Source organism: Bos indicus x Bos taurus, chromosome 8, assembly GCF_003369695.1.
Source record: "Bos indicus x Bos taurus breed Angus x Brahman F1 hybrid chromosome 8, Bos_hybrid_MaternalHap_v2.0, whole genome shotgun sequence".
Classification (NCBI taxonomy): Eukaryota; Metazoa; Chordata; class Mammalia; order Artiodactyla; family Bovidae; genus Bos; species Bos indicus x Bos taurus.
The window spans coordinates 28,707,314-28,733,422 of NC_040083.1; the positions used below are offsets into that span (position 1 = coordinate 28,707,314).

A 26,109-nucleotide genomic window follows, 5' to 3' on the forward strand; every position below is an offset into this window, starting at 1 on the left:
TCCTGTATGGCAGGCGGATTCTTTACCATCTGAGCCACCAGGTTTATGAATTATAATAACAGGTAAAATGTAGTAAGCATTTCTATGTGCTAGACATTTTGTATACATTATTGTGTGTACTCTTTACAGCATTTTTGCAACTTATAATTGCCTCCATTTTCTACATGAGGAAATCAAGGCTTAGTTGAATTAAGTGACTTGCTAGGAGCCATAGATGAAGGGAGCTGAAGTTCTGTTGGAACCCACGTTGAAACATGGCTGCTTACTATGTGCCAGACTGCCTCCCTGATGTGATGTTGAGCCAAGGAACAGAACTCAGCGAGATCAGCTGAAAATTCAAGTGAAAAAGAGAGATGCTGAGATGCCACTCAGATCTTGGGTGGATGGAGAGAAGAGGTGTTACAAAGGTGAGATGACAGAACAGCACTAGAAAATCTGAGTTATCCCATGCTCAAGATCCCAGCTGAGACTAAGTAAGGCAGTACTCTGCTTTCTCATTTCACTGTCCTGCTGAAAACCAGTGAGGAGCCTGTAGGCTACCGTTCATGGGGTCGCAAAGAGTCGGACACGACTGGGCAACTTCACTTTCACTTTCCCTCTGATAGTCTACTTAGTGCCTTTTTTTTTCATTTTTGTGCTTTTTGTTGGTGAATCTACTGCTTAAACTGGCCCTCAAGCACAGTGCTGAAGTGTCCAGGTACATAGAAAAGCTTTGTTCAAATATTTCCACAGTTGGTAAACATGTGGGCTAGTAATTTTACATACATGTAAATATATCTCTAGGATAAATTCCCAGCTATGGGGTTTTAAACTCTGGATCTTTGTTGCCAAACTTTTCAAGGAAGATGTGCTAATTCTCCCATTCTTATCTACAATGCCTGAAAGGAGGTTACTTGAATAGCTAGGAAGTGGCTGGGAAGGTAGTTTTGGAATCAAAAGTGCCAGAGTTTGAGTTGGATTCTTTTAGAGACTCTGAAGAGTATTAAATGATTATTTCTTTAATCTGTTAATTTGGATAAACACAAGCAATAAGCACATGTTCCCCTGTCGTGAGTGGCTGCTGAGAATTTGGTTCAGTTCTTTTAACCTCATCTGGGCTCCTTGCCTGAAAGATGATGCTGTGAAAGTGCTGCACTTAATATGCCAGCAAATTTGGAAAACTCAGCAGTGGCCACAGGACCGGAAAAGGTCAGTTTTCATTCCAATCCCAAAGAAAGGCAATGCAAAGAATGCTCAAACTACCACACAATTGCACTCATCTCACAGGCTAGTAAAGTAATGCTCAAAATTCTCCAAGCCAGGCTTCAGCAATATGTGAACTGTGAACTTCCAGATGTGCAAGCTGGTTTTAGAAAAGGCAGAGGAACCAGAGATCAAATTGCCAACATCCGCTGGATCATGGAAAAAGCAAGAGAGTTCCAGAAAATCATCTATTTCTGCTTTATTGACTGTGCCAAAGCCTTTGACTGTGTGGATCACAATAAACTGTGGAAAGTTCTGAAAGAGATGGGAATACCAGACTACCTGACCTCCCTCTTGAGAAATTTGTATGCAGGTCAGGAAGCAACAGTTAGAACTGGACATGGAACAACAGACTGGTTCCAAATAGGAAAAGGAGTACGTCAAGGCTGTATATTGTCACCCTGCTTATTTAACTTCTATGCAGAGTACATCATGAGAAACGCTGGACTGGAAGGAACACAAGCTGGAATCAAGATTGCCGGGAGAAATATCAATCACCTCAGATATGCAGATGACACCAGCCTTATGGCAGAAAGTGAAGAGAAACTAAAAAGCCTCTTGATGAAGGTGAAAGTGGAGAGTGAAAAAGTTGGCTTAAAGCTCAACATTCAGAAAACGAAGATCATGGCATCTGGTCCCATCACTTCATGGCAAATAGATGGGGAAACAGTGGAAACAGTGTCAGACTTTATTTTTGGGGGCTCCAAAACCACTGCAGATGGTGACTGCAGCCATGAAATTAAAAGACGTTTACTCCTTGGAAGGAAAGTTATGACCAACCAAGATAGCATATTCAAAAGCAGAGACATTACTTTGCCAACAAAGGTTCGTCTAGTCAAGGCTATGGTTTTTCCAGTGGTCATGTATGGATGTGAGAGTTGGACTGTGAAGAAGGCTGAGCACCGAAGAATTGAAGCTTTTGAACTGTGGTGTTGGAGAAGACTCTTGAGAGTCCCTTGGACTGCAAGGAGATCCAACCAGTCCATTCTAAAGGAGATCAGCCCTGGGATTTCTTTGGAAGGCATGATGCTAAAGCTGAAACTCCAGTACTTTGGCCACCTCATGCGAAGAGTTGACTCATTGGAAAAGACTCTGATGCTGGGAGGGATTGGGGGGCAAGAGGAGAAGGGGACGACAGAGGATGAGATGGCTGGATGGCATCACTGACTCAATGGACATGAGTCTGAATGAACTCAGGGAGTTGGTGATGGACAGGGAGGCCTGGCATGCTGCGATTCATGGGGTCGCAAAGAGTCAGACACAACTGAGCAACTGATCTGATCTGATCCGGGCTCCTTGCATTTGGCCTCATGTGTTCATAGGTCAGGAGTTAGAGTTCAACCCCACCCCACTTCCCTTTCTTGGGTATCTCCTCTCATTTTCCAGCTGCTGTGGTTGCCTTGAAATTTGTCCTCAGGTTTTTTGAACCAATAAATCACACAGGCTTTCCTCAGGCTAATGCCATAAAAAAACAAGAAAGCCACAGAGTAAGTTTCTCTCAAGTATGAGACCTGAACAGCCTTCAGTCTATCTTCTTTGGGTCTCTCTTCACTGCCTTCAGGTAGGTTTTTTGTGGTTGAAGGTTGTTGCCTGCAGGAGGTCCGTCTCTGGATTTATGTCAGCGCTCTTCACAGTTTGACATTTATGATTTTTTAGAATCCTTGTGCATGAACAGTGTCACAAAAATACATCTGAGTCCACCAAGGGTCTATGGTCAAAGACTTTAGAATTATCTGATAATGACAAAACAAACATCGGGGTGGGATGGGTGAGTTGTAGGGGGGCTTATAAGTTTCTGGGGTATGTTTCTTGTAGTGAGGCAGATTTGGGAGTCGGGAAGATCCCCTGGAGAAGGAAATGGCAACCCACTCCAGTATTCTTGCCTGGAGAATCCCATGAACAGAGGAGCCTGGTGGGCTACAGTCAATGGGGTCGCAAAGAGTCGGACGAAACTGAGCGACTTCACTTAAACACTTACTTAAGCCTTTCCTAATCTTTCCAAGAGAAGGCAATGGCACCCCACTCCAGTACTCTTCCTGGAAAATCCCATGGACGGAGGAGCCTGGTAGGCTGCAGTCCATGGGGTCGCTAAGAGTCGGACACGACTTCACTTTCACTTTTCACTTTCATGCATTGGAGGAGGAAATGGCAACCCACTCCAGTGTTCTTGCCTGGAGAATCCCAGGAACGGTGGGGCCTGGTGGGCTGCCGTCTATGGGGTCGCACAGAGTCAGATACGACTGAAGCGACTTAGCAGCAGCAGCAGCAATCTTTCCAAAAACCGGCCACAGTTACGTATGTGTGCTCAGTCATGTTCGACTCTTTGCGACCCCATGGACTGTAGTCCACCAGACTCCTCTGTCCATGGGATTTTCCAGGCAAGAATATTGGCGTGGATTGTCATTTCCTCCTCCAGGGGCTCTTCCCCACCCAGGGATTGAACCCAAGTCTCCTATGCCTCCTGCATTGGCAGGCAGATTCTTTATCACTGAGCCACTGGGAAGTCCAGCCATAGTTATATCCTTTATAATATACCTTTAAGTAAAGGGCCTTAACATGCGATTTACTCCCACTCCATAATGACTTTGGGCAGGTCATCTAACATCTGAGAGCCTCGGTTTTCTCATCTGTAAGATGTAAGCTCTGCTCACCTCACAGGGTTTTTGTAAAGTGCTTAGAAGGCAATGAAATAGTTCAGACATGTGGAAATTATGCCATGCTGCCTCTAAGCCCAGACATAACTGCTGAGCTGAACCAGAGGTTCCCAGAATGCACCTAAGCCCCATCACCCTAGAGCTTACTTTTCAATATTTAGACATGTTTTCAGAAGTCAATGGGGAATTCCAAGTCAGCTAGAAACATCAAAAAGCAGTGATGGTATATAAATAGAGTATAGAGAATAGTGTAAATTATTTCTCCTTAAAAGTCTCCCCCACCCCAAGCATATTAGCTAGTATGGTGGGGGTGGAATTCCTTGAGTTACCTGGTAATGTGGGAACATGTAAAATTGCCTTCTTGGCTGCTTCCTGTTACCACATCCCACTCTCTCATAACTGCGAGTCAAAGAGAGTGTCCTTTACTCCAAGTAAATCCCAGGATTTTAGTCTTATGGATATGGAAAGTCATGTCCTTATTCTATATTTTTTATAACTTTTTAAGGAAAGATTTATTTATTTTTGGCTGCGTTGGGTCTTCGTCGCTTTGCACAGGCTTTCTCTAGTTGCAGCCAGCAGCGGCTACTCTCTAGTTGAGGTGTGTGGACTTCTCATTGCTATGGCTTCTCTTGTTGTGGAGCATAGGTTCTGTAGGGGCTTCTTGGGAAGGGAGGCGGGCAGTGGCTGCGTAGTAGTGGCGGCACATGGGCTTAGTTGCTCCGCAGGATGTGGAATCTTCCCGGACCAGGGATCGAACCTGCGTTTCCTGCATTGGCAGGTGGATACTTATCCACTGTGCCACCAGGGAAATACTCATTCTATATTTGTTGCCACAAAAAAACCTGAAAGGATTGAAGTGGGTTGTTTAAGATCACAAATCATTGTAAAGCAATTATCCTCCAGTTAAAAATAAATTAATTAAAAAAAAAATCACAAATCAATATCTCAAGGAACTAGGAGATGAGGCTTAATTGTTGATGGTCCTGTATCTGTGTGGAAGTCAGGCTCTCTTGGAGCAGTGAGGACCTACCTCTTTTTTATGTCGGTCACTTGACAAAAGTAAAAATTGATGAAAATAAAATGAAAGTGGTTTTATTGAATCACACGAAAATAAAGCTATAGTCTCACCACTTTAATTGTTTTCCTTATTGTTGAAAGAATATCAAGGAGGAAACGGTCACAGCTTTTTCTTTTACATAGAATGTGAGTCCTTGTATGCTAAGTAGCAGCACAAAGCACTTATCTAGTGTTTCATCTTGAACCTTTAGTGGGTGTGCTGTATCTGCCAGGTAGGCTGCTTGTGCCTGAGGGACTCAAGTTGCTGGCCACGATCTAGAGCAGCAGTTCTCTAGACCTGGCTCTTGAATTCATAGCAGCAGCCACAGCAATAGGCAGATCCACCCCAGACTTGTCTAATCAGAAACTCTGGGGACTACAAGCAGCAACCTGTGTTTTAACAAGCCCTCTGAGTGATTCTGATGTGCTCAAGTTTGAGAGCCATTGCTTTAGAGACACTCAGAGCTACATTGTAGTGCTAAGTCAAAACTGATTTTAGAATATAGATGTTGGCTCTGTGTATGTCTTACGGAGAAGGTTTGTATGTGACTCCTCTCAGTGGTTACAGGAACTGCCTAACATAAAACCAAAGTGTTCAATCAGAAGTGTTATAGGGACTTCCCTGAGGTCCAGTGGTTAAGGCTGCACACTTCCACAGCAGGAGGCACAGGTTCAATTTCTGTTTGAGAACTAGGATTTCTCATGCCATGAGACATGGCCAAAACACAAAGCTAAACAAAAAAGGAAGAAACATGGTAAATACTAGGTCTATAAGAGGCTATGAGAATAGAATTGCTGAAGATGGCCAAAAAAAATTATTGGTTTACTAAAACTGTCATGAAACAAAATAAGAATATCATAAAAAAGATGCTAGTATCAATATATTTCAGAATCTGGAGAATATTTGGATTGTAGGACAATAACAGAGTCTAGCAATATGAGGGGAAATATGCCAGAAAAGAAGGCACAACAGAACCGGGAGAAAGAGGACTTGAAGAACATATCTTCAGGAAAGAAGGTGTACATGACTTTAAAAACTGCTCCAAGTAGTCTACTCCAATCCAACATTGGGTAGAAGTTCCAAATGCTTCAGCTGAAGTCAGTGGGAAGGTATACGGGAGCCTAGAACACCTAATAACACTTTGAATTATATACTTCTACATATAGATTTAAGATTGTTTGCATCTAACAGAAAGCTCAGTATAGTGGTGACTTAAGGTAGTAGTTGAATATAATTAGTAATAATTTAGAATAGTAGAAATCTGGAGGTTGGTGATCAAGTGCTTGTATAGCAGCTCCATAGTCATCAAGAATCCAGACTCTTTCTTTTTGTTCCACTTTTCTAGTTTATGGCTTCCATTCTCAAGGTATTACTTCATGGTCCAAAAGGGCAGCAGGAGCTCCACCCATTGCATCTGTTCCAGGCTGTGGGAAGGAGAAGAGGCAGAAGGGAAAGGTACCATATGCCTCTGTTCAGTCATTTCCCTTTAAATAGCCTTTCTGGAAGTAAAATATATTTCATTGTCTGAAATTTAGTTACATTGGCCATTTCTAGCTGTGAAGGAGTTCTTGAAAATGCAACCTTTTAGCTGGACACCACGCTGCCTTATATAAACTCAGGTTCTCTTACCAATAGAAGAAAGGGAGAACGAACATTGGGTAGCAATGAGCAGCCTCTGCCGCAGATTCCTTATTTATTCTTGTTTTTTAAATTCTCAATGCTGCACTCAGAGGTTTCATATTGCCACAATTAGTCTCTGTTCTGCTTTTCTCTTCCGTGAGTGTCTCCTCATCTGGAAAAAGTGAGATTAATCTAAAGAGAAATAGTGAAAATAAATACGAAAGTGATGGGAAAGATTATTTGTATGTGTGTGAAAAAGTGAACAACTGATAAATGGGGCAAAATGAGTGTTTACGCAGCTCCAAATGCTGAGAACAGGGATATTCTTAAGGGAGGATTTCAGTCTCCACTTAAATAATGAGGTTTTTTTCCCCCGTAGCATTTAAGCCTCTCCCAGTGACAAGAATTAAACTCTTTTAGATCACTAAGGGACCTTTAAGTGCTTAGCTCTTGTATAATTTTGAAAAAAAAAAAGAAAAAGAGGAGGCATTAAAGATAGTCATCATGCCTGCCACATCACCCTAAGAAAAACAGTATTTACTTTTTAGACTTCATGTAATTTGCATTCTTTACTCTCCATCTTTACTGGTTTTCTCTGTTTTTAAAAAATCACTGTGTTGAAACATTGACATTACTAGGTCTAAACAAAATGCTCTGTGTACTGTGAACTTTATATACTTTCATTCATTCACTCAATAACCTTTTATGAAATATTCATTAAGTGTTAGGCATTAGGGTTTTGTTGCAGACACAAAACACAAGGTTCCTTCCCTCATGGAGCTTACATCACAGCTAACGTGCGGATGTTGTTGTTGACGGAGATAGATCATAAGCAAGTAAACGGAAAAATGAACAAGATATTTTCAGATAGTGGTAAGTGCTAAGGCAGCAGGAAGACACTTTGTGGGTGACAGAGAAGGAGGGATAATTTAGAAGGGGAAGTTCTCCTTGTTGAGCTAAGATATGAATGTGAGACAAAGCCACTGACAAATGCATGACTTACAATGATACGATACAAGCATCTAAAATTTTTCAGTTCTATATGCAAAATCATTCTCTCTCCTACACAAATGATGAAGGTACTAAAAAGGGCTTTCCAGGTGGTGCTAGTGGTAAAGAACTCGCCTGCCAATGCAGGACACATAAGAGATTCAGGTTTGATCCCTGGGTCAGGAAGATTCCCTGGAAGAGGGCATGGCTACCTACTCTAGTATTCTTGCCTGGAGTATCCCATGGACAGAGAAGCCAGGAGGGCTACAGTCCATAGGGTTGCAAAGAGTCAGACATGACTGAAGTGACTTAGCACATATACATCAACTAAAAAAAAACCTTACAAGTGCTAAAGGTAACAGGTTTAGGAATAATAAAGATTATATTGTCTGCATGATTAGGTTTAATTTGAAACTCCAACAGCTCCCAGTAGACGTATCTTCAAAAAAAAAAAAAATTCAGACACTGCTTCTGTGGAACCTCTATTCTAGCTTCTTTTGGGAAATGGGATATTTGACGAATCTCACTTGACTGATAGAGTACATCATGATCAGCAAACTGGAAAGGGGAATTCTGTTACAGAAATGAATCCATTTTAATTATTCTTTGCAAAAAGATCTTTTATATTTGTGATTCATAATCTTATAGGATCGCACATATGCAAGAAGGAGAAGTTGGCATCTGCCATGAGCACAGCAAATTTGATTAGATGTTCTAGGGGCTAGGCCACACTTATTAATTCTGTGTTCATAATTGGCTTCCTCAGAAACAGGAATGCTACTCATCTAGTGACATGAATTTAAAATACACAGGGTTTCAGATTTGGTTTCTGATTTAAAAAAAAACTACCAACTTTTATTTATAAGAATGATTTCTGAAAAATTAAACTTGATTCTCACTTTGACATCATCATGCCACTCATTAAAGCCAAGTTCTTTTGTATCTCCTTAAAATTTGAGGAGTTGAAATGGAAAGAAAATAACAAAGTATACGGGAGAGGAAGAAGCCACCACAAGATGGCTTAATGTTAAAAAATGTGGTATTAATTTGGGAGCCAATGAACTTTAAAAAATGGAATCATGCATGAGCAATAAGGAGTAGGATCTGGACCCAGACAGGAAATCCAGCCTCAGAAAGCTAAGTATAAACAGGAGGTTGGGGGAGGAATGGAAACTTTCAGGGGTATTGTAATTAAATGACCCCAGGTCCCTTCTAACCACACATACCTGATTCTAAGAGTGCTGCAAGAATGTATTAGCCTGTTTTTAAAAGTTGTGATACTGAAATATAATATATAGGGGCATAAAATCCACCCATTACATTATACAATTCAAGGATTTGTAATGAATCATACAGTTGTGCAGTCATCACCATAATCTAATCTGTTTGTGAGGCAGAACAATTTCATTTTTCTAGTATAAAGGTACGTAGTGACTCATTAAAACTGTAGAGCAAGTTTCAAGGATGCAAAGTTGACTCACTGAAAGTACATGTAACAGACATGTGCAGGCAGCTGTTCTACTGAAATAGGGAGAAAGAAGGGGAAGGTGGTGGTTGGAGGCAGTATGGAACAATGGTTACCACCACACCATTAAGTCAGAATGCTGAAGTTCAGATTCTGGCATCCTTACTTCCTTAATAGATGTCTGACTGCAAACAAATTACTTGAACCCTGTGAGCCTCATTTTACTCATCTGTAAGTTAACAGTATCTACTTCATGGGGCAAAGGATAGATGAGGTAAGTTAAACAAGGGGCTCAGGATAGTCCTGGCATGTAGGAAGTACTCAATAAATGTTAGCAATCTTTATAGTTGTCACTGGATGACCGTTAAATGCCTGTCATGAGCCAGACACAAAAGACCATGTGCCCTATGATTGACTTATAGATATGAAATTCTCGAAAAGGCAAAATGAAGTGATAGAAAGCAGATCAGTGGTTGTCCCAGGCCAGAGAGTGGGCAAAAGAAATTGATGGCAAACAGGCACAGGAAACTTTATGGGTGTGTTCTAAATTATGATTGGAATGGTGTTTTGTAAACATTTATCAAGTTAGAAGCTTAAAATTGGTGAATTTTATTGTATGTAAAACAAAGCTGACTAATGCCCCCCCAATACCCCTAAAATACAGCATATAATTTTCCAGTTGTGTTAGACACAGGAATCAATTTCTAAAGGAAGCCAGTAAATATTTTTGGAGCACCCACTGCAAGGCACTGTTCTAGGTGCTGGGAATACAACTTTCAAGAAGACACAGCATCCCTACCCTCATGGGTATATAGTTTAAACACGACTTATGCACATATATTTGGGATTACAAAAGGGGTCATTGTGACAGATATTGGAAGAAGAGAACTCTAAGTTGCATAAGTATCTGTCCCATGATTTTTAATTTATCAGACATACACAGAAGCAAACATATCATCCCTGTATGAGAAGACGATGTCCCTCAGTGTCTGGGTAGGTGGAATGACAAAAACCTCTGGGTGACTGGTGACCTTGACGCGAGGTTGCCTCGCCATTTGCGAGACGCAGTGCCCACTTGGCGGGGGAAGGGACTTGGCATTGGCTCAGGGACCAGGTGGACACTTCAAATGGGCCTCGGGGATACCGTGGCTTTCATTTTGGCCACGCTAAGTTTGTGCTCTCTTGGCCGGTGGCGAGCAATAGCCTCCGCACAGAGCGCTAGAATACTCCTAGGTATTCAATACCTTTCCACAGGGTGCGAGAGACCTGCGAGGTTCCCGAGTGACTCCGCCCACAAAGTGACTCCGCCCATGGAATGACCCCGCCCAAGTGGATCCGAAGTGGATGCTGCCTGGAGGTGGAGACGCGTTGCAAGAATCTGATTGGCTTCTCTAGTCAGAGCCTCGTAGAGGGTGGGGCGAGGCCTGCAAGGGGCGGAGCTTATGTCGAGGGGGCCACCCGGCGCCGGCTTGAGAAATGGATGCTCGGCGGATGTGCAGGCGCCGGGGGCGGGGAAAGCACTTGCTCAGCAGCGCGCTGGCCCCGCCCGGGACCCGGCGGGGGCCCTGGGCCGCCCTCTTCCTCCCTTGCTGGCGCTGGGCTGAGCCCCGGGCTGAGAAACTGAGTTGGTTCCGAGCAACCTGTTTGGTTTTTGGGCGGCGGCAGCCGGAGGAGGAACATGGCGCTCGTCGGCAACGGAGCAGAGTTGGAAGTGGACGAGGTACTGGCCGGTGGGGAGTGTGGGCACTACCCCTGGAGCCCGGGAGGGGTGAGCGAGCTCTGCAGGGTTGAGCGAGCTCGGCGGGGACGGCCAAGGCCCCGCCCCCTTGGTTGCCCGTCTGGAACCTACAGTCTCCCGACCGGAGGAGACGGGGGTTGCGAGTGGGGACACCCGACCTTGGGAAGTCCGTCCCTGCTGGAGCGAGGAGGGTCTCTGCGGCGCTCGGATTGGAGGCGCTGCTGAGGTTCCAAGCATCACGCCTAGGATCGTGGGAAGCGAGGGCACCGCGTCCGGGCGGCTAGTGGATGGGTGCGAGCGCGCGGAACGCAGGACCCGCAGTATAGAGCAGTTCTGAGCTTTACTAGGGACGCCTAGGCATTACCGGTCTGACCCTGAAGTTCCGACACTAGCGCTTTGGAGTTTGTGGAACCGTCTCCTGATCTGGGAATCTCACCTTCTATGGAAGTTTTCGGTGGCAGAATCGAAGGGCTTGCAGTCGATGAGAGGAGGGGGCCAGCAGGAGGAAGAAGGAGCCCTCCGGTTGTCTGCACCAGCGGGCAAGGCAGAGCTGTCCTTGGGTCGGAGGGCTAGGGGCCTGGAGCAGCAGCCTAGAAATTGGTGCTTTCACCATCAGATTTCCAGAGTGGGTGGTAGACGGAGGGAAGGCGCGGGGAGAACCGACTCCGACCTTCAACTGCGGTCTCTGTACTGTCTTTAAGTAATTAGCCACTTCCTCCTGTGGCTGGCGCGCCGGGGTCTGAGCACCCTCGGGCGCGCGCGCAGGACCTGTAGATTTATTGACTTGCTGTGAGCAGTTGGCAGCTCCGCAGATACACGCTCTCTTATTCGCTCTTGAAGTTGAAGCTGCCGGCCGGCAGCAGCTGCTGCCATTTTACCTGACTTGAATTTTACAAGTCGTTGCCTGAGGAGGCTTCATTTCAAATGATGCAATAGTGGAAGATCTTGGAGTTGGCGGGCTAAGATTCCTGCCCATCTTTTCAATGTCGAGAAACTTCTGGCAACTAATACTGTGTTTTAAATGTAGCCCTTAACAAAACAAAACCTAAGCTCCAGCTCTTTTACACGACTGGCCGCCAAGAGGGCACGCCGGACTGTCCAGAAGCTTTCTTACAGCCTGTGCCTTCCAAGGAGGACTTCAAACGACCGATCAATGAACTAGAGTTTGCATGGCTGCGTCTATTGTTGAAACTTTTAAGTTACACATAAAAGCAAAGGATGAAATGGCTTATTCGTTGCCATTTTCATCTGTGACAGCCTTTCTTTATTTGTAGCTTTAGATTGTCTTTTTGGTATGACCTGGAGCCAGCTTTTTTTCTTTCCTCTTGTCTTAGATCTTTTCCGTAAAAGATAACATAACACTTTCTTGGTGCTCTGACTATACATTCACTGTTTCCCTTAAAGGTTTTTATGACTCTCTGCTGTATGGCCCTAGTGGTAAAGAACCTGCCTGCCAATGCAGGAGACATAGGAGATGCAGTTTCAATACCTGGGTTGAGAAGATTCCCCTGGAGGAGGGCGTGGCAACCCACTCCACTACTGTTGCCTGGAGAATCCCATGAACAGAGGAGCCAGGTGGGCTACAGTCCATGAGGTCACAAAGAGTTGGATAGGACTGAAGGGACTTAGCACAGCACAGCTGTATATTAAATTAACTATCCATGTTCTTGGCATGGGGCTTCTCCCGGTAGCTCAGTGGTAAAGAATCCACCTGCCAGTGCAGGAGACCTGGTTTCTATCCCTGGGTCAGGAAGATCCCCTGGAGGAGGGCATGGCAGCCCACTCCAGTATTCTTGCCTGGAAAATCCCACAGACAGAGGAGCCTGGCAAGCTACAGTCCATAGGGTTGCAAAGATTTGGACACAACAGAAGCAACTTAGCACGCACGTACGTTCTTGGCATGCAAGGCTCTTTACAGTGTGGTCTCAATCTGATGTGCTAGCCTAGTTTCCAGCCACTTTTCTATGTATAACAATTTTAATCAGCGTTATGCCTGAGGAAATAAGATTGGGAGTAGCTAGTAAATGTGGAGTAAAAAACTTAAATTCCTGGGCTTGATGAAAAAGATTTGCAACCCTTAATTGTGATTATTTGTTTTGCAACACTTAGATATAATTGTTTAGTTCAGGGCACTGTTGGGATAGAATGCTTGAATGATAGGTATTGAAACATAGGGCTACGCTAGCTGTGCCCTCTGCCTGCAAGGTGAACCGAATGCCAGGCGTTGGCTAGGGAGGATGGCTCTAACTCTGTGGGGGAAATTAGGTTTCAAAGCAGCAGAGAGCCTAGCACACAAGATAGTTGGTAATATGTATTTGTGGAGTGAATGAATGACTACAGAATTGAAGACAAAGCTTAATAATTACTCACTTTTGGCCATATCTTTTATTCATTTTTTAAAATCCCCCAACTATTACTCCCCTGTTACATGTTAGGTACTATACTGGTTCTAGGAAATGAGCAAAGTACAAACCGAATTCCTTTGTTCATGCCAAATCTGCTTTTGTCCCTCATGATGCCCTGCTTCCACCAGAATAAATGTTGCAAACATTTACTGAACATTTGCTTTGTGCTTAAACATGGCAGGTGCCTTAGAAAGGGAAGGCAGTTTTGACTTTCTGCGGTTCTCAGTTTGGGTATGGAGATGTGGCATGTGAAAAAGAACTCTAGAAAAGAGCTCAAGGTGGGGTAAGCAAGTAAGAAATGTTGCCTTGTAGACCCGGTACCCTTAGCTCATTTGTGGAAAGTCCCTCACTTTCAATGGGCTGAAGTGCTCTACCACAGGTGCACAAGACCCTGCTCTTAAACTTACTGGATGTGTGAAACTAAAAGAGCTTGGAAGCTTTTCAAGCACTTAATTTAGATTTGATGGTCTTTATTGCCAAATTCAGACTTAAATTGAAGAAAGTAGGGAAAACCATTAGACTACTCAGGTATGACCTAAATCAAATCCCTGATTATACAGTGGAAGTGAGAAATAGATTTAAAGGACTAGATCTGATAGATAGAGTGCCTGATGAACTATGGACTAAGGTTCGTGACATTGTACAGGAGACAGGGATCAAGACCATCCCCATGGAAAAGAAATGCAAAAAAGCAAAATGGCTGTTTGGGGAAGCCTTACAAATAGTTGTGAAAAGAAGAGAAGCGAAAAGCAAAGGAAAAAAGGAAAGATATACCCATTCGAATGCAGATGCCAAAGAATAGCAAGGAAAGATAAGAAAGCCTTCCTCAGCGATCAATGCAAAGAAATAGAGGAAAACAACAGAATGGGAAAGACTAGAGATCTCTTCAAGAAAATTAAAGATATGAAGGGAACATTTCATGCAAAGATGGGCTCGATAAAGGACAGAAATGGTATGGATCTAACAGAAGCAGAAGATACTAAGAAGAGGTGGCAAGAATACATGGAAGAACTGTACAAAAAAGATCTTCACGACCAAGATAATCACGATGGTATGATCACGCACCTAGAGCCAAACATCCTGGAATGTGAAGTCAAGTGGGCCTTAGATAGCATCACTACAAACAAAGCTAGTGGAGGTGATGGAATTCCAGTTGAGCTATTTCAAATCCTGAAAGATGATGCTGTGAAAGTGCTGTACTCAATATGCCAGCAAATTTGGAAACCTCAGCAGTGGCCACAGGACTGGAAAAGGTCAGTTTTCATTCCAACTCCCAAAGAAAGGCAATGCCAAAGAATGCTCAAACTACCGCACAGTTGCACTCATCTCACACGCTAGTAAAGTAATGCTCAAAATTCTTCAAGTCAGGCTTCAGCAATACCTGAACCGTGAACTTCCAGATGTTCAAGCTGGTTTTAGAAAAGGCAGAGGAACCAGAGATTAAATTGCCAACATCCGCTGGATCATGAAAAAAGCAAGAGAGTTGCAGAAAAACATCTATTTCTGCTTTATTGACTATGCCAAAGCCTTTGACTGTGTGGATCACAATAAACTGTGGAAAATTCTGAAAGAGATGGGAATCCCAGACCACCTGACCTGCCTCTTGAGAAGCCTGTATGCAGGTCAGGAAGCAACAGTTAGAACTGGACATGGAACAACAGACTGGTTCCAAATAGGAAAAGGAGTACGTCAAGGCTGTGTATTGTCATCCTGCTTATTTAACTTCTATGCAGAGTACATCATGAGAAACGCTGGGCTGGAAGAAGCACAAGCTGGAATCAAGATTGCTGGGAGAAGTATCAATCACCTCAGATATGCAGATAACACCACCCTTATGGCAGAAAGTGAAGAGGAACTAAAAAGCCTCTCGATGAAAGTGAAAGAGGAAAGTGAAAAAGTGGGCTTAAAGCTCAACATTCAGAAAACGAAGATCATGGCATCTGGTCCCATCACTTCATGGCAAATAGATGGGCAAACAGTGGAAACAGTGTCAGGCTTTATTTTTCGGGGCTCCAAAATCACTGCAGATGGTGACTGCAGCCATGAAATTAAAAGACGCTTACTCCTTGGAAGGAAAGTTATGACCAACCTAGAGAGCATATTCAAAAGCAGAGACATTACTTTGCCAACAAAAGTCCGTCTACTCAAGGCTATGGTTTTTCCAGTGGTCATGTATGGATGTGAGAGTTGGACTGAAGAAAGCTGAGCGCCGAAGAATTGATGCTTTTGAACTGTGGTGTTGGAGAAGACTCTTGAGAGTCCCTTGGACTGCAAGGAGATCCAACCAGTCCATTCTAAAGGAGATCAGTCCTGGGTGTTCTTTGGAAGGAATGATGCTAAAGCTGAAACTCCAGTACTTTGGCCACCTCATGCGAAGAGTTGACTCATTGGAAAAGACTCTGATGCTGGGAGGGATTGGGGGCAGGAGGAGAAGGGGATGACAGAGGATGAAATGGCTGGATGGCATCACCGACTCGATGGATGTGAGTTTGAATGAACTCTGGGAGTTGGTGATGGACAGGGAGGCCTGGCATGCTGCGATTCATGGGGTTGCAGAGAGTCAGACACGACTGAGCACCTGAACTGACTGACTGAGGTCACTATTTGATATTCATATGGAAGTAAAAGGGGACCAGGTGGTTTGGTTGGAAAAGTAGTAGGTTAGGAATTAGGTGAACTGGGCTCTCAAATCTGTCACTCATTTACCCAATAGCCATTCATTCATTAAGTGTACAAACATCTGATTATGTTATGTGCCCAGCCTGGTGCTAGCTTGAAGATACAACAGGGACCTAGACTGACGAGGTCTCTATCTATAACGATAAGAGTGACCTTGACTAACCCAGGCTCTCAACCTCTTATTGCTCTTCTATGTTTCCTCATCTGAAGATGAATGGGTGCCATGAGCCCTGAGTATTCTTCCAAGCTCTTAAAGTCTATATGTTTAGAGGCAGGGAGGCTCCTTTTTTTGGGAAAATGCTGATAACATGGGAATCCCTTTTCCTTTGAAGTACCCAAGGAGATGATGGTAGTAGTGGGGCTCTTATGATAGCTGTGGAATGGGTGTTTTCTTAGGTAAACTGGTGTTTTTGTTTTTTTATCTTTAGGTGCTAGGAGGAAAAATGTGGGAACCATAAGAGGTTAGGGCTTGCAACCTCAGAGGCAGCAAAAATTGGTTCTGGAGGAAGACAGAAACTTCTTAGACATTCCAGTGGTTCCAGACATTCCTTCAAACCTTGGTGGCTAAAATACTGTTTCTTAACATTTAAATTTCTCTCATTGGTTTTTCTTGTGTATCACACAAGCAACTTTGACATGAAGTTCATGGAAGATATACAGAATGTATACAAGGTCATTATTACAAACCTATGGCATTCAGGATGGGGAACACATGTATGCCTGTGGTGGATTCATTTTGATATTTGGCAAAACTAATACAATTATGTAAAGTTTAAAAATAAAAATTAAAAAAACAAAAAAACAAAAAAAAACAAACCTATGGCAAATATATGGCTATCGCTGTAGACCTTTCTGACCATCAATAGCTTAATCCTGAAGTCTGTCTATCTTGGTGACCTCCTTATATGTATGGGCTGCTTTGGGCTGTCTTGTGGATGTTAAGTGCTTATGTTTGGCCCTTACTGTTCTGTGTGTGACTTGGGATTTGAAAATTAAATAAAAGTAGTTTCTATTTTCTTATTTATTAGAGTTATTGAGCTTACCAATAACTATGTCAAGTATCAAAAAGAAAAAATATTGATGATATCTGAATGAATATTTAGCAGCTGGATAAGTTAAAAATGATTTTCTCATATAAAACAAAAGTTAAGTTCATTAAAAATAACGTTTAGGAAGATTTCTTTTTTTCAATTGTTTTACCTTTGCTGGAAAAGGAGCAGTTTTTAAAGTCTTTGAAAAATTTGGTTACATTGCTATTATTATGTAGAAATTGGTAATTTTTATATGTAATCTGATATATAATATTTTACATTAAAATTGCATTGCAAGTTGCTCAGTAAATACAGTAATAAAGTTTAATGTTAGTAACCTTAAAATATAAAATGTAATTTAACATTTTTATTGTCATTCTGAACCTATTCTTGAATAAGAAGAGTAAACCTTATACTTGCTTTTTTATGTATAAAGTACAGAAATATTTCTGTGCTATTAACATTTCATAGGGTTAGGAGAAAACTGTCTGAAAAGGCTTTCAAGGTGGGAGGACAATATTGAAAAAAAGTTGAGAAACACTGGATTAGGGAAAGAAATGGTTTATGTGACAGATGCTTCCATGGCTTGCTTTTTTTGCCCAGGATTTTTTTGGTTTAATTGTGATTTAGAAAATTTCCCTAGTGGCATTTTAGATGCTGTCTAGGTAAAACTGATTGCTACAGTTTTCTTCCAATCAGATTCATTCTTTCATTCCATTTGTGCTCACTGAGCACCTCCCCAGGTGCAGGCAGTCTTCAGATGCTGGAAGTCCACACGGAGATGAGATGTCTTGATCGCTCTTGAGGAACGCACACTGTAGCGAAAGAGACAAGTAACAAGTGCTGTCTTTGGGTCAGGGTAGATTTTAGGTGGGCTTCCCTGGTGGCTCAGATGGTAATGAATCTGCCTGTGATGGGTTCGATCCCTGGGTTGGGTTCTATCTGGGTTCGATTCCCAGGGGTTGGGAAGATCCTTTGGAGGAGGGCGTGGCAACCAACTCCAGTATCCTTGCCTGGGGAATCCCCACGGACAGAGGAGCCTGCTGGGCTACAGTCCATGGGGGTCACAAATACGACTCAGTGATTAAGTATAGCACAGCGCAGATTTTAGGTAGGAGAGCCATATAGTTTATCATCCACAGCAGGGACCTGGGAAAGTCAATATGGTGCTTTCAGTAATTACTCCAGGATAACAGGTCCAAACAGGAATGGTTGGTTGCCTTCGTTTAGGGGCTGGCAAAGGTGGCTCAGCAGTAAAGAATCCTCCTGCAATACAGGAGCTGCAGGAGGTGCGGGTTTGATCTCTGGGTTTGATCCCTGTGTTGGGAAGATCCCCTGGAGGAGGGCATGGCAACCCACTCCAGTATTCTTGCCTGGGAAATCCCATGGACAGAGGAGCTTGGCAAGCTACCGTCTGTCAGGTCATGAAGAGTTGGACACGACTGAAGTGACTTAGCACACATGCAAAGGCTTTAAAGAAGAGGTGGTATTTGAACTGGGTCTTTAAAAATTTTTTTTATTGAAGTATTGTTGATTTGTGTTAGTTTCAGGTGTACAGCAAAGTTATTCCATTATATATACACACATATAGGTATATTTGTGTATATATATATATGTATGTATATATATGTATGTATTTATATATTTTAGATTCTTTTCCATTTTAGGTTATTGCAAGATTTTGAGTATAGTTCCCTGTGCTATACAGGAGGTCCTTGTTGATTATCTGTTTTGTGTATAGTAGTGTTTATATAAAGGAAACAATCCCATTTACCATGGCATCAAAAAGAATAAAATATCTAGGAATAAATTTACCTAAGAAGGCAAAGACCTATACTCTGAAAACTGTAAGACCCTGATGAAAAAAAATGGAAGATGACACAAACCGATGGAAATATATATTGTGTTCTTGGATTGGAAGAATCAATATTGTTAAAATGACCATACTACTTAAGGCAACCTGCAGATTCCTATCAAATCACCAATGGCATGTTTCACAGAAGTAGAACACAAAATTTTAAGATGTGTATGGAAACACAAGAGACCCCAATAGGAGAGGTAATTTTGAGAAAGAAGAATGGAGCTGGAGGAATCTGGCTCCCTGAACTGAGTTAGAAGGATGTGCTGGGTGGAGCAAGTGTGATGAGGCCCAGGCGTGGGCGGGGAGGAGAGCACACCCTGGGGTCAGCAGGGTGCTCCGAGTGTGGAGAGCCTTGGAGGGCTGAGAGGTGCAAAAAATGAGGACCCAGAGGGTGTCTTAACTAGGCAAGAGTGGTATACTTATTTTAGGAAGCTAAATCTGGTGAAGTTGCTGCAGCCAGTCTGTGGAGGTGGTGGAAGGGCAAAGAGGCTGTTGCTACAGTTCCAAGTGGGAAGTGATGACTGCGGTGGAGCAAAAGTTATGGGGTTGAAGAGAGGAGGCCTGACTGGAGGGACTTCTCATCGAGAACTGAGAGGAGGAATTGGCCTATTTGAAAGGCAGTGGAGTCGGGGAAGGGAGGAGCCAGTCACCGATGACTGCCGGCTGGCGGAGGTGCTGTTACCTGAGAAGAGGAGTGGGTAAGGTTCAGCCTTCAAGTGGGTGTGGAGGGCACGGACCTCAGGCACAAAAAACTCACCTGCGTGGCTCACTGTGCCTTCCTCATTGAGGGAGCTCGGCCATTTGTTTCTGAGTGAATGGATCTGGGCAAGGTTGTGGAAGGGAGGTTGTAAATTGGTCCTGCAGGTGAGTAAGATGGGAAAAATTAGCAGCAGCTTATTGTCAGCCTGGATGTCAGCTCTAGTGAACAGGCAGTTTTCTTGGCATGTTCAGTTTTGAGTCTTTTGAAAGCTCATCTATTCCTGGGAATGCCACTTTCTCAGATGAGAAACGAGGGTGAAACTTGCCCTCATTTTCTCTCCTGTCCCCTTTGCCCGACATCGCCTCCCTCCTCCTGAGTCCAGCAGTGCAGGTGTGCTTCTTTGGCAGGAGTCAGTCCTTCTTTGGGTGCACTGCTTGCTCTCCCATCTTAGCTCCCTGCACACGGGTGCTGTTAGTAATTATCTGCAGTGTGAAATGGATACTGTGAATTCTGTGAGGCTCCCGGTTTCCATCTGGCTGGCTGTTGACAGCTTCCTGGCTCCCAGTCTCAGTGGCCCTAGCTGCCAGCTCAGGAGGGTCTCCTGAAGTCACTGTGTGCTCACTTGCCAGGAGATGAGTACCCAGGACCCTGTAGGGCTTCCCTTTGTCAGACCCCACCTTGATCACCAACTGTGTCAGAACTCTTCTTTTCTATCCCCGTGCCTAGTGGGGGTCAGTCACACACCCAGAGCGACTCTGGCTGGTTGACCATACTGGCTAGGTCACCACACCTCTCTCAAAGGGACTTCTCATGTGTTGACTGCCTAGCAGTTCATAATGCCGTTACGCATTTTGGCTCGTTATTGAAAGATGAGGGTGTGTAGTAAGAGCTCTTTTTTTTTTCTTTTTTTTCTGAGATCTGTGGATGTATGTTGTAAAATATTGTAGTAAAATAATGCACTGTGTATATTTGTTGGATCTGATTGTAACTAGTGAGGGAGAAGAATATTCAGTCTTAACAATGTATTGGGTTTATGCCAGGTGCTCCTGTCCTCAGTAATGTCTAGTGAGATGTGGGGGCAGGTGTGTGAACAAATAGATGCAGTTTTCTTTGCTGAGAACTATGGAGGAGGGATGCTGGGGTGCTTTGGGAGCACGGAGGAGGGCATCTCATCCGGAGTGAGGGGAGGGAATGGGTAATCAGGGGTGGTGTCCCCGAGGAGGCCATTTCTTAGACATTCTGGATCTGGCAGGAACAAGGGGTTAGGCATGGAGAAGAGACTGAAGTGCATCCTGGAGAGAGGGAATAGCAGGCATAAGATATGGAAGTAAGGGCTTCCCTGGTGGCTCAGGCTGTAAAGAATTCGCCTGCAATGCGAGAGACCCGGGTTTGTTCCCCGGGTCAGGAAATGCCCTGGAGAAGGGAATGGCAACCCATTCCAGTATTCTTGCCTGGAGAATCCCATGGACAGAGGAGCCTGGTGGGAGTCCATGGGGTCACAAAGAGTTGGACATGACTGAGCGACTAACACGTTTTATGGAAGTGAAGAAGTGATTGTGGTTCTCCTGGTGGCAGGAAATGAGGTTGGAAGGATAGGAAGGGCTCCTGTAGGCTTTTCATGAGGAGTCATGGATATTGTGTAGTGCACGGTGGGCATTTAAGGGTTTCAACTGAGCAGAGGTGTGGTGAGATTTGGGCTATAGGTAGCTCCTCTGGAGACCATGGAGGCGGCTTGCCTGGAGGGAGACAGGCCCAGAGGTGGGGAGGGAGGGGAATTTCTGGAATTTTGTTTTGTTGAATGAGTGTTACAGTGCCGTGAAGGCCCATTCTGTGCAGGCCTGGCTAGGTACTGGGATAACATAATGGGTAAGACATGATTTTGACCTCTGTGGATCAGGCGAGGAATATAGACACAAAATCCACTGTCACCTGGAACGGAGTGGAGTTTGGAGAGTGTGTGTTGGCACTTGGTTCTCTGGGAGGAGGAGGAAAAGAGAGCTTTCCTGGGGTAGTCACTCACCTGGAGGATGGTGGTGACACGTCTCCCTACCCCCACCCCCAAGTCAGCTGACTTGGTTTCCAAACCTCATCTTTACTGCCCAGCTGTGTGACTGAACCAGTTTGGGCCTTGGTTTCCTCTTGTGTAACCTGGAGCAGTTGACATTGATGATCTGTTTCTGAAGTTCTCAGCTCTGACATCTATGGTCTAGAAGATGACATTTGATCTGGAGTTTGAGGGGTGGAATTTTAGCAGGCAACCATGCAGCCAGTCGCTGCTTGATTCCTTCAGGCAGAGGGAGCAATGGGGAACGAGCAATGGGGAGTATGGGGGAAGCTTGGTGGAGGTTGAAGCAAAGAATATGTGAGAGGCAGGAAGGCAGTGCTGCTGTGTGTGTTCCTGCAGAATCGGATAGGCCTTGAACGCTCAGCTAAGGAGTTTTTTTCCCTCCAATTTTCTTGTTTGACAGATGTATCCTGTCACATATGGGAAATGTGTATCTTTTACTTTTTTTTTTTAATAGAAGCAATGATAATCCCATTTCTTGGTTTCATCTTCTTGTTTCCTGGCCCCATTTCCAAAGTACTTAGTTTTAAGCTGATGATTGTAAACTGAGATGCACTGGTTAAGGAGGCAGACAAGTCAGGCGTGTTCTAGTAATTCCATAGACTGTGTTTTGTCACACAGACTCTTACCCTCAGCTAAGTGCTCAGACGCACAGCTACCTGGACCCACAACTCTGGTGCGGTCCGCAGGACCAGTCCTGGTTTCTCTGAGGGTGTCTTCTGTCCTCCTTTTCTCTTGCTCCGCTTCTATAGATGCGGCTTTGGCCCAGAGTTATGGGCTTCCTAGTCTTTTTTCCAAGCATGAGTCACAGTCTTTCCACTCAGAACTAAAAGCAACAAACCTCGGAGTCTCACTTTATTTTTCTCAAGCCAAATGGGGTAGGATATTTTTTGAGAGGAGGCGGACAACATGGATGACAGAGTGGGAGAGTCCTGATGAGAGGGGAGTGAGGCCTGACTCCACGACCCCCTCCCAGAAGCACTCAGATGCCATTTTCTGTGCAAAATCGTCAGCCCGGCCCTTGTTCAAGAATAGCTGCTCCAGCTGCTCCTGGCTTGGGTTCCCATCTAGGCTTCTCGTGCCATTTGCTGTGTGACCTTGGACACGTTATTAAATTTGTCTAATGCTTTTCATCTATAAAACAGGAATAATGATACCTGCCCCATAAGGCTGACCCAGGTTGAAATGACTCTGCTTTACAAAGCACCTGGCACATTTTTGTTCAGTCGCTCGGTCCTGTCTAACTCTTTGCGACCCCATGGACTGCAGCACGCCAGGCTTCCCTGTCCTTCACCATCTCCTAGAGCTTGCTCAAACTCATGTGCATTGAGTCAGTGATGCTACCCAATGATCTTGTCCTCTGTCAACCCCTTCTCCTCCTGCTCTGACTCTTTCCCAGCATCAGGGTCTTTGCTAATGAGTTGGCTCTTTGCATCAGGTGGCCCAAGTATTGCAGCTTCAGCTTCATCATCAGTCCTTCTAATGAATATTCAGGGCTGATGGTAGCACCCTTAATGTGTTAGTTCTCTTTTCCCTTCTGCTTTACCTTAAAGTATTGCTGCAAGTGTTTATTATTTGTGGGTTTGATGGGGAATCTGTTTTAGTGTGTCTAAATATAATTTTACCTCATTTTTGCAGTCCATAGGGGAGAAACTTCTGCAGAAGTACATAGCCTAGACACAGTCAGGCAGTAACCGACCCAAGGTGACCCAGCTCTCTTAGGCATGGAGTCAGGGTTAGGAGCCAAGTGTTTCTGCATTCAGTGCCCTTTCCACTAGGTCAGGGGGTGGCAAACTTTGCTGCAAGGACAAATATAGCCTTCTTCCTGCCTGTTCTTATAAATAAAGTTTTATTGGAACACAGACCTGCCCATTTGTTTAGGTGTTACCCAGGGCTGCTTTCACACAACGTCAGAGTTAGTAGTTGGGACGTGGACTGTTTGGCCTCCGTGGCCTAAATACTTACAGGTGCTTTGTGGAGACAGTTTGCTGACCCCTGTACTGTGTGGTTTCTAGGACTGTATGTGAATTTGTTTATAAAGTATTGTAAGCTTTATGAATTAAATTTGCTTGTTTCCTTAATACTCATATAGGCATCCAAAACTGGGAAACTCGGACTCTTTTCATGCATCCCCTGAAGCGCTATGGCACAAGTTCTGGAGTCGGACGGACATGGGTTGGAATCCCTGCTCCTTCACATACAGCCTTGGATGAGTTAATCTCTTTGAGCTTCAGTTTCTTCATCAGTCTAATGGAGATAATAGAACCTGCTTTACAGGGTTATTGTGGGGATTAATGCCCTATGAAATACTTAGCATTTGGAGTGCAAATGTCAGCCCTCATTATAATTAAGTATCTGCATGTTGCGGATACTTGACCAAGATTTCTCAACCCAATAATGACCTGGCCTTGTATAAAGATAGGCCCATGCAGAGTCCTACAAGACTGCTCTTCCAGCTGGATTCCTACGTAGGCTAATCTCAGGATTCCGGCGAGGTTACTTCTGCTAGTTTATAGTCCTCACACCTTTCCCTCTCTGAGGGGAGAGGGGAAACCATTTACCACAAAAGAGAGCACAAACATGGGCTCAATGGACCATCTGTTTCAGCAGAACAGTGTTCATATTAGTCAGCAAGAGACTTGGCCGTGTCCATAATATTCTGAAAATGACACTTGCCCCCTGACACCCAAATGATATATGTGGTAACTTCTAGTTTGTCCAAATGTGAGGCTGTGCAGGATGGTCCCCTCCTTCATGCTGCTGCTGCTGCTAGTTGCTTTAGTTGTGTCCGACTCTGTGTGACCCCATAGACAGCAGCCCACCAGGCTTCTCCATGCCTGGGGTTCTCCAGGCAAGAACACTGGAGTGGGTTGCCATTTCCTTCTCCAATTCAGGAAAGTGAAAAGTGAAAGGGAAGTCGCTCAGTCATGTCCGACTCTTAGCGACCCCATGGACTGCAGCCTACCATGCTCTTCCATCCATGGGATTTTCCAGGCAAGAGTACTGGAGTGGGGTGCCATTGCCTTCTCCATCCTTCATGTTAGTGAATATCATAAAATTCTTATATTTTCATAAGATCATAAAGCACCTAGATATTAATAGGAGACTGTGGCCTATAAGAGGTAAATACGTGTTTGACTACTTGGTCTAAGGGGCTTCCCAGGTGGCTCAGCAGTAAAGAATCTGTCTGCAATGCTGAAGACACAGGAGACATGGGTTCAGTCCCTGGGTCAGGAAGATCCCTGGAGGAGATCTTAACAACCCACTTCTGTATTCTTGTCTGGAGAATCCCATGGACAGAGGAGCCTGGTGGGCTAGTCCATAGGGGCAGAAAGAGTCAGACTTGAATGAAGCGACTTAGCAGGCACTTAGTCTAAGAGGTTAAAAAGTAAAGGAGGTGGCAGTGTGTGTGTACTCCTAGGTCCTTGAGGGTGTGCTACGGTTCTTGCTGTGCCTCCAAAGCTATGTGCCGTGATCTTTTTGAAGCTCAAATCCATCCTCACCTTGCTACTTAAAATCTGTCCACAGCATCTCCTTACTTTTGAGGTATTGTGCAAACACCTTAGCATGATGTTGTTGTTTACTCAGACAGTCGTGTCCAACTCTTTGCGACTCCATGGACTGCAGCACACCAGGCTTCCCTGTCCTTCACTATCTCCTTGAGTTTGCTCAAACTCATGTTCATTGAGTCGGTGATGCCATCCACCCATCTCATAGTCTGTCATCCCCTTCTACTCCTGCCTTTAATCTTTCCCAGCATCAGTATCTTTTCTAATGAGTCACTTCTTCGCATCAGGTGACCTAAGTATTGGAGTTTCAGCTTCAGCATCAGTCTTTCCAAGGAATTTAGGGTTAATTCCTTTAGGATTGACTGGTTTGATCGCCTTGCAGTTCAAGGGACTCTCAATAGTCTTCTCCAACACCACAGTTCGAAAGCGTCAGTTCTTCGGCACTCAGCCTTCTTTACGGTTCAGTTGTCACATCCATACACGACCACTGAAAAAACCATATCTTTGTCTATACACACCTTTCTCGGCAAAGTGATGTCACTGCTTTTTAATATGCTGTCTAGGTTTATCGTAGCTTTTCTTCCAAGGAGGAGTGTCTTTTAATTTCATGGCTTCAATCACTCTCTGCAGCGATTTTGGAGCCCAAGAAAATAAAATCTGCCACTGTTTCCATTTCCCCCCCCATTTATTTGCCATGAAGGAATGGGACCGAACTCCATGATCTTATTTTAGCATGATGTATTAAGACCTAGCTTATTAAGACCTTGCTCAGTGGTTCTCATACTTTAGGGTGCATAGGGAACCTGGTGAGGGGAGTGGGTGGCTTTTTAAGATGCATGATCCCAGGTCCCACCACAAGCCATTCTTCTTCAGTAGGTCTGGAGTGGTTCCCAGGAGTTTGCCTTCCTGTAGGACCTTGAATATTGGCCGTGTGGAAGTGCTTATAACTCCCCTTCCAGGCTCCATGTGCTTTTCTCACTTCTCAGCATTTTCATCCGCTGTTCATTCCCTCACCTGGCCGATTCCTGTTCATCGCTGAAGACCTCCCTCAGGTACCATTTCTGTTCCAGCCTTTCCAGACATTCCCTTTTTC

At 44.3% G+C, this 26,109-nt stretch overlaps 1 protein-coding gene across 2 annotated transcripts in view; it reads left to right on the forward strand.

The window, feature by feature from the left end:
• The first annotated feature begins 9,729 nt into the window (after window positions 1-9,729).
• TTC39B (tetratricopeptide repeat domain 39B) overlaps window positions 9,730-26,109 on the forward strand; it is a 151,611-nt gene continuing 135,231 nt past the window's right edge. For both annotated transcript variants that reach the window (XM_027549203.1, XM_027549205.1), the window contains exon 1: window positions 9,730-10,748. In XM_027549203.1, the coding sequence (XP_027405004.1) occupies window positions 10,707-10,748 (42 nt within the window). In that variant the 5' untranslated portion in view covers window positions 9,730-10,706. The remainder of the gene's footprint in view (window positions 10,749-26,109) is intronic.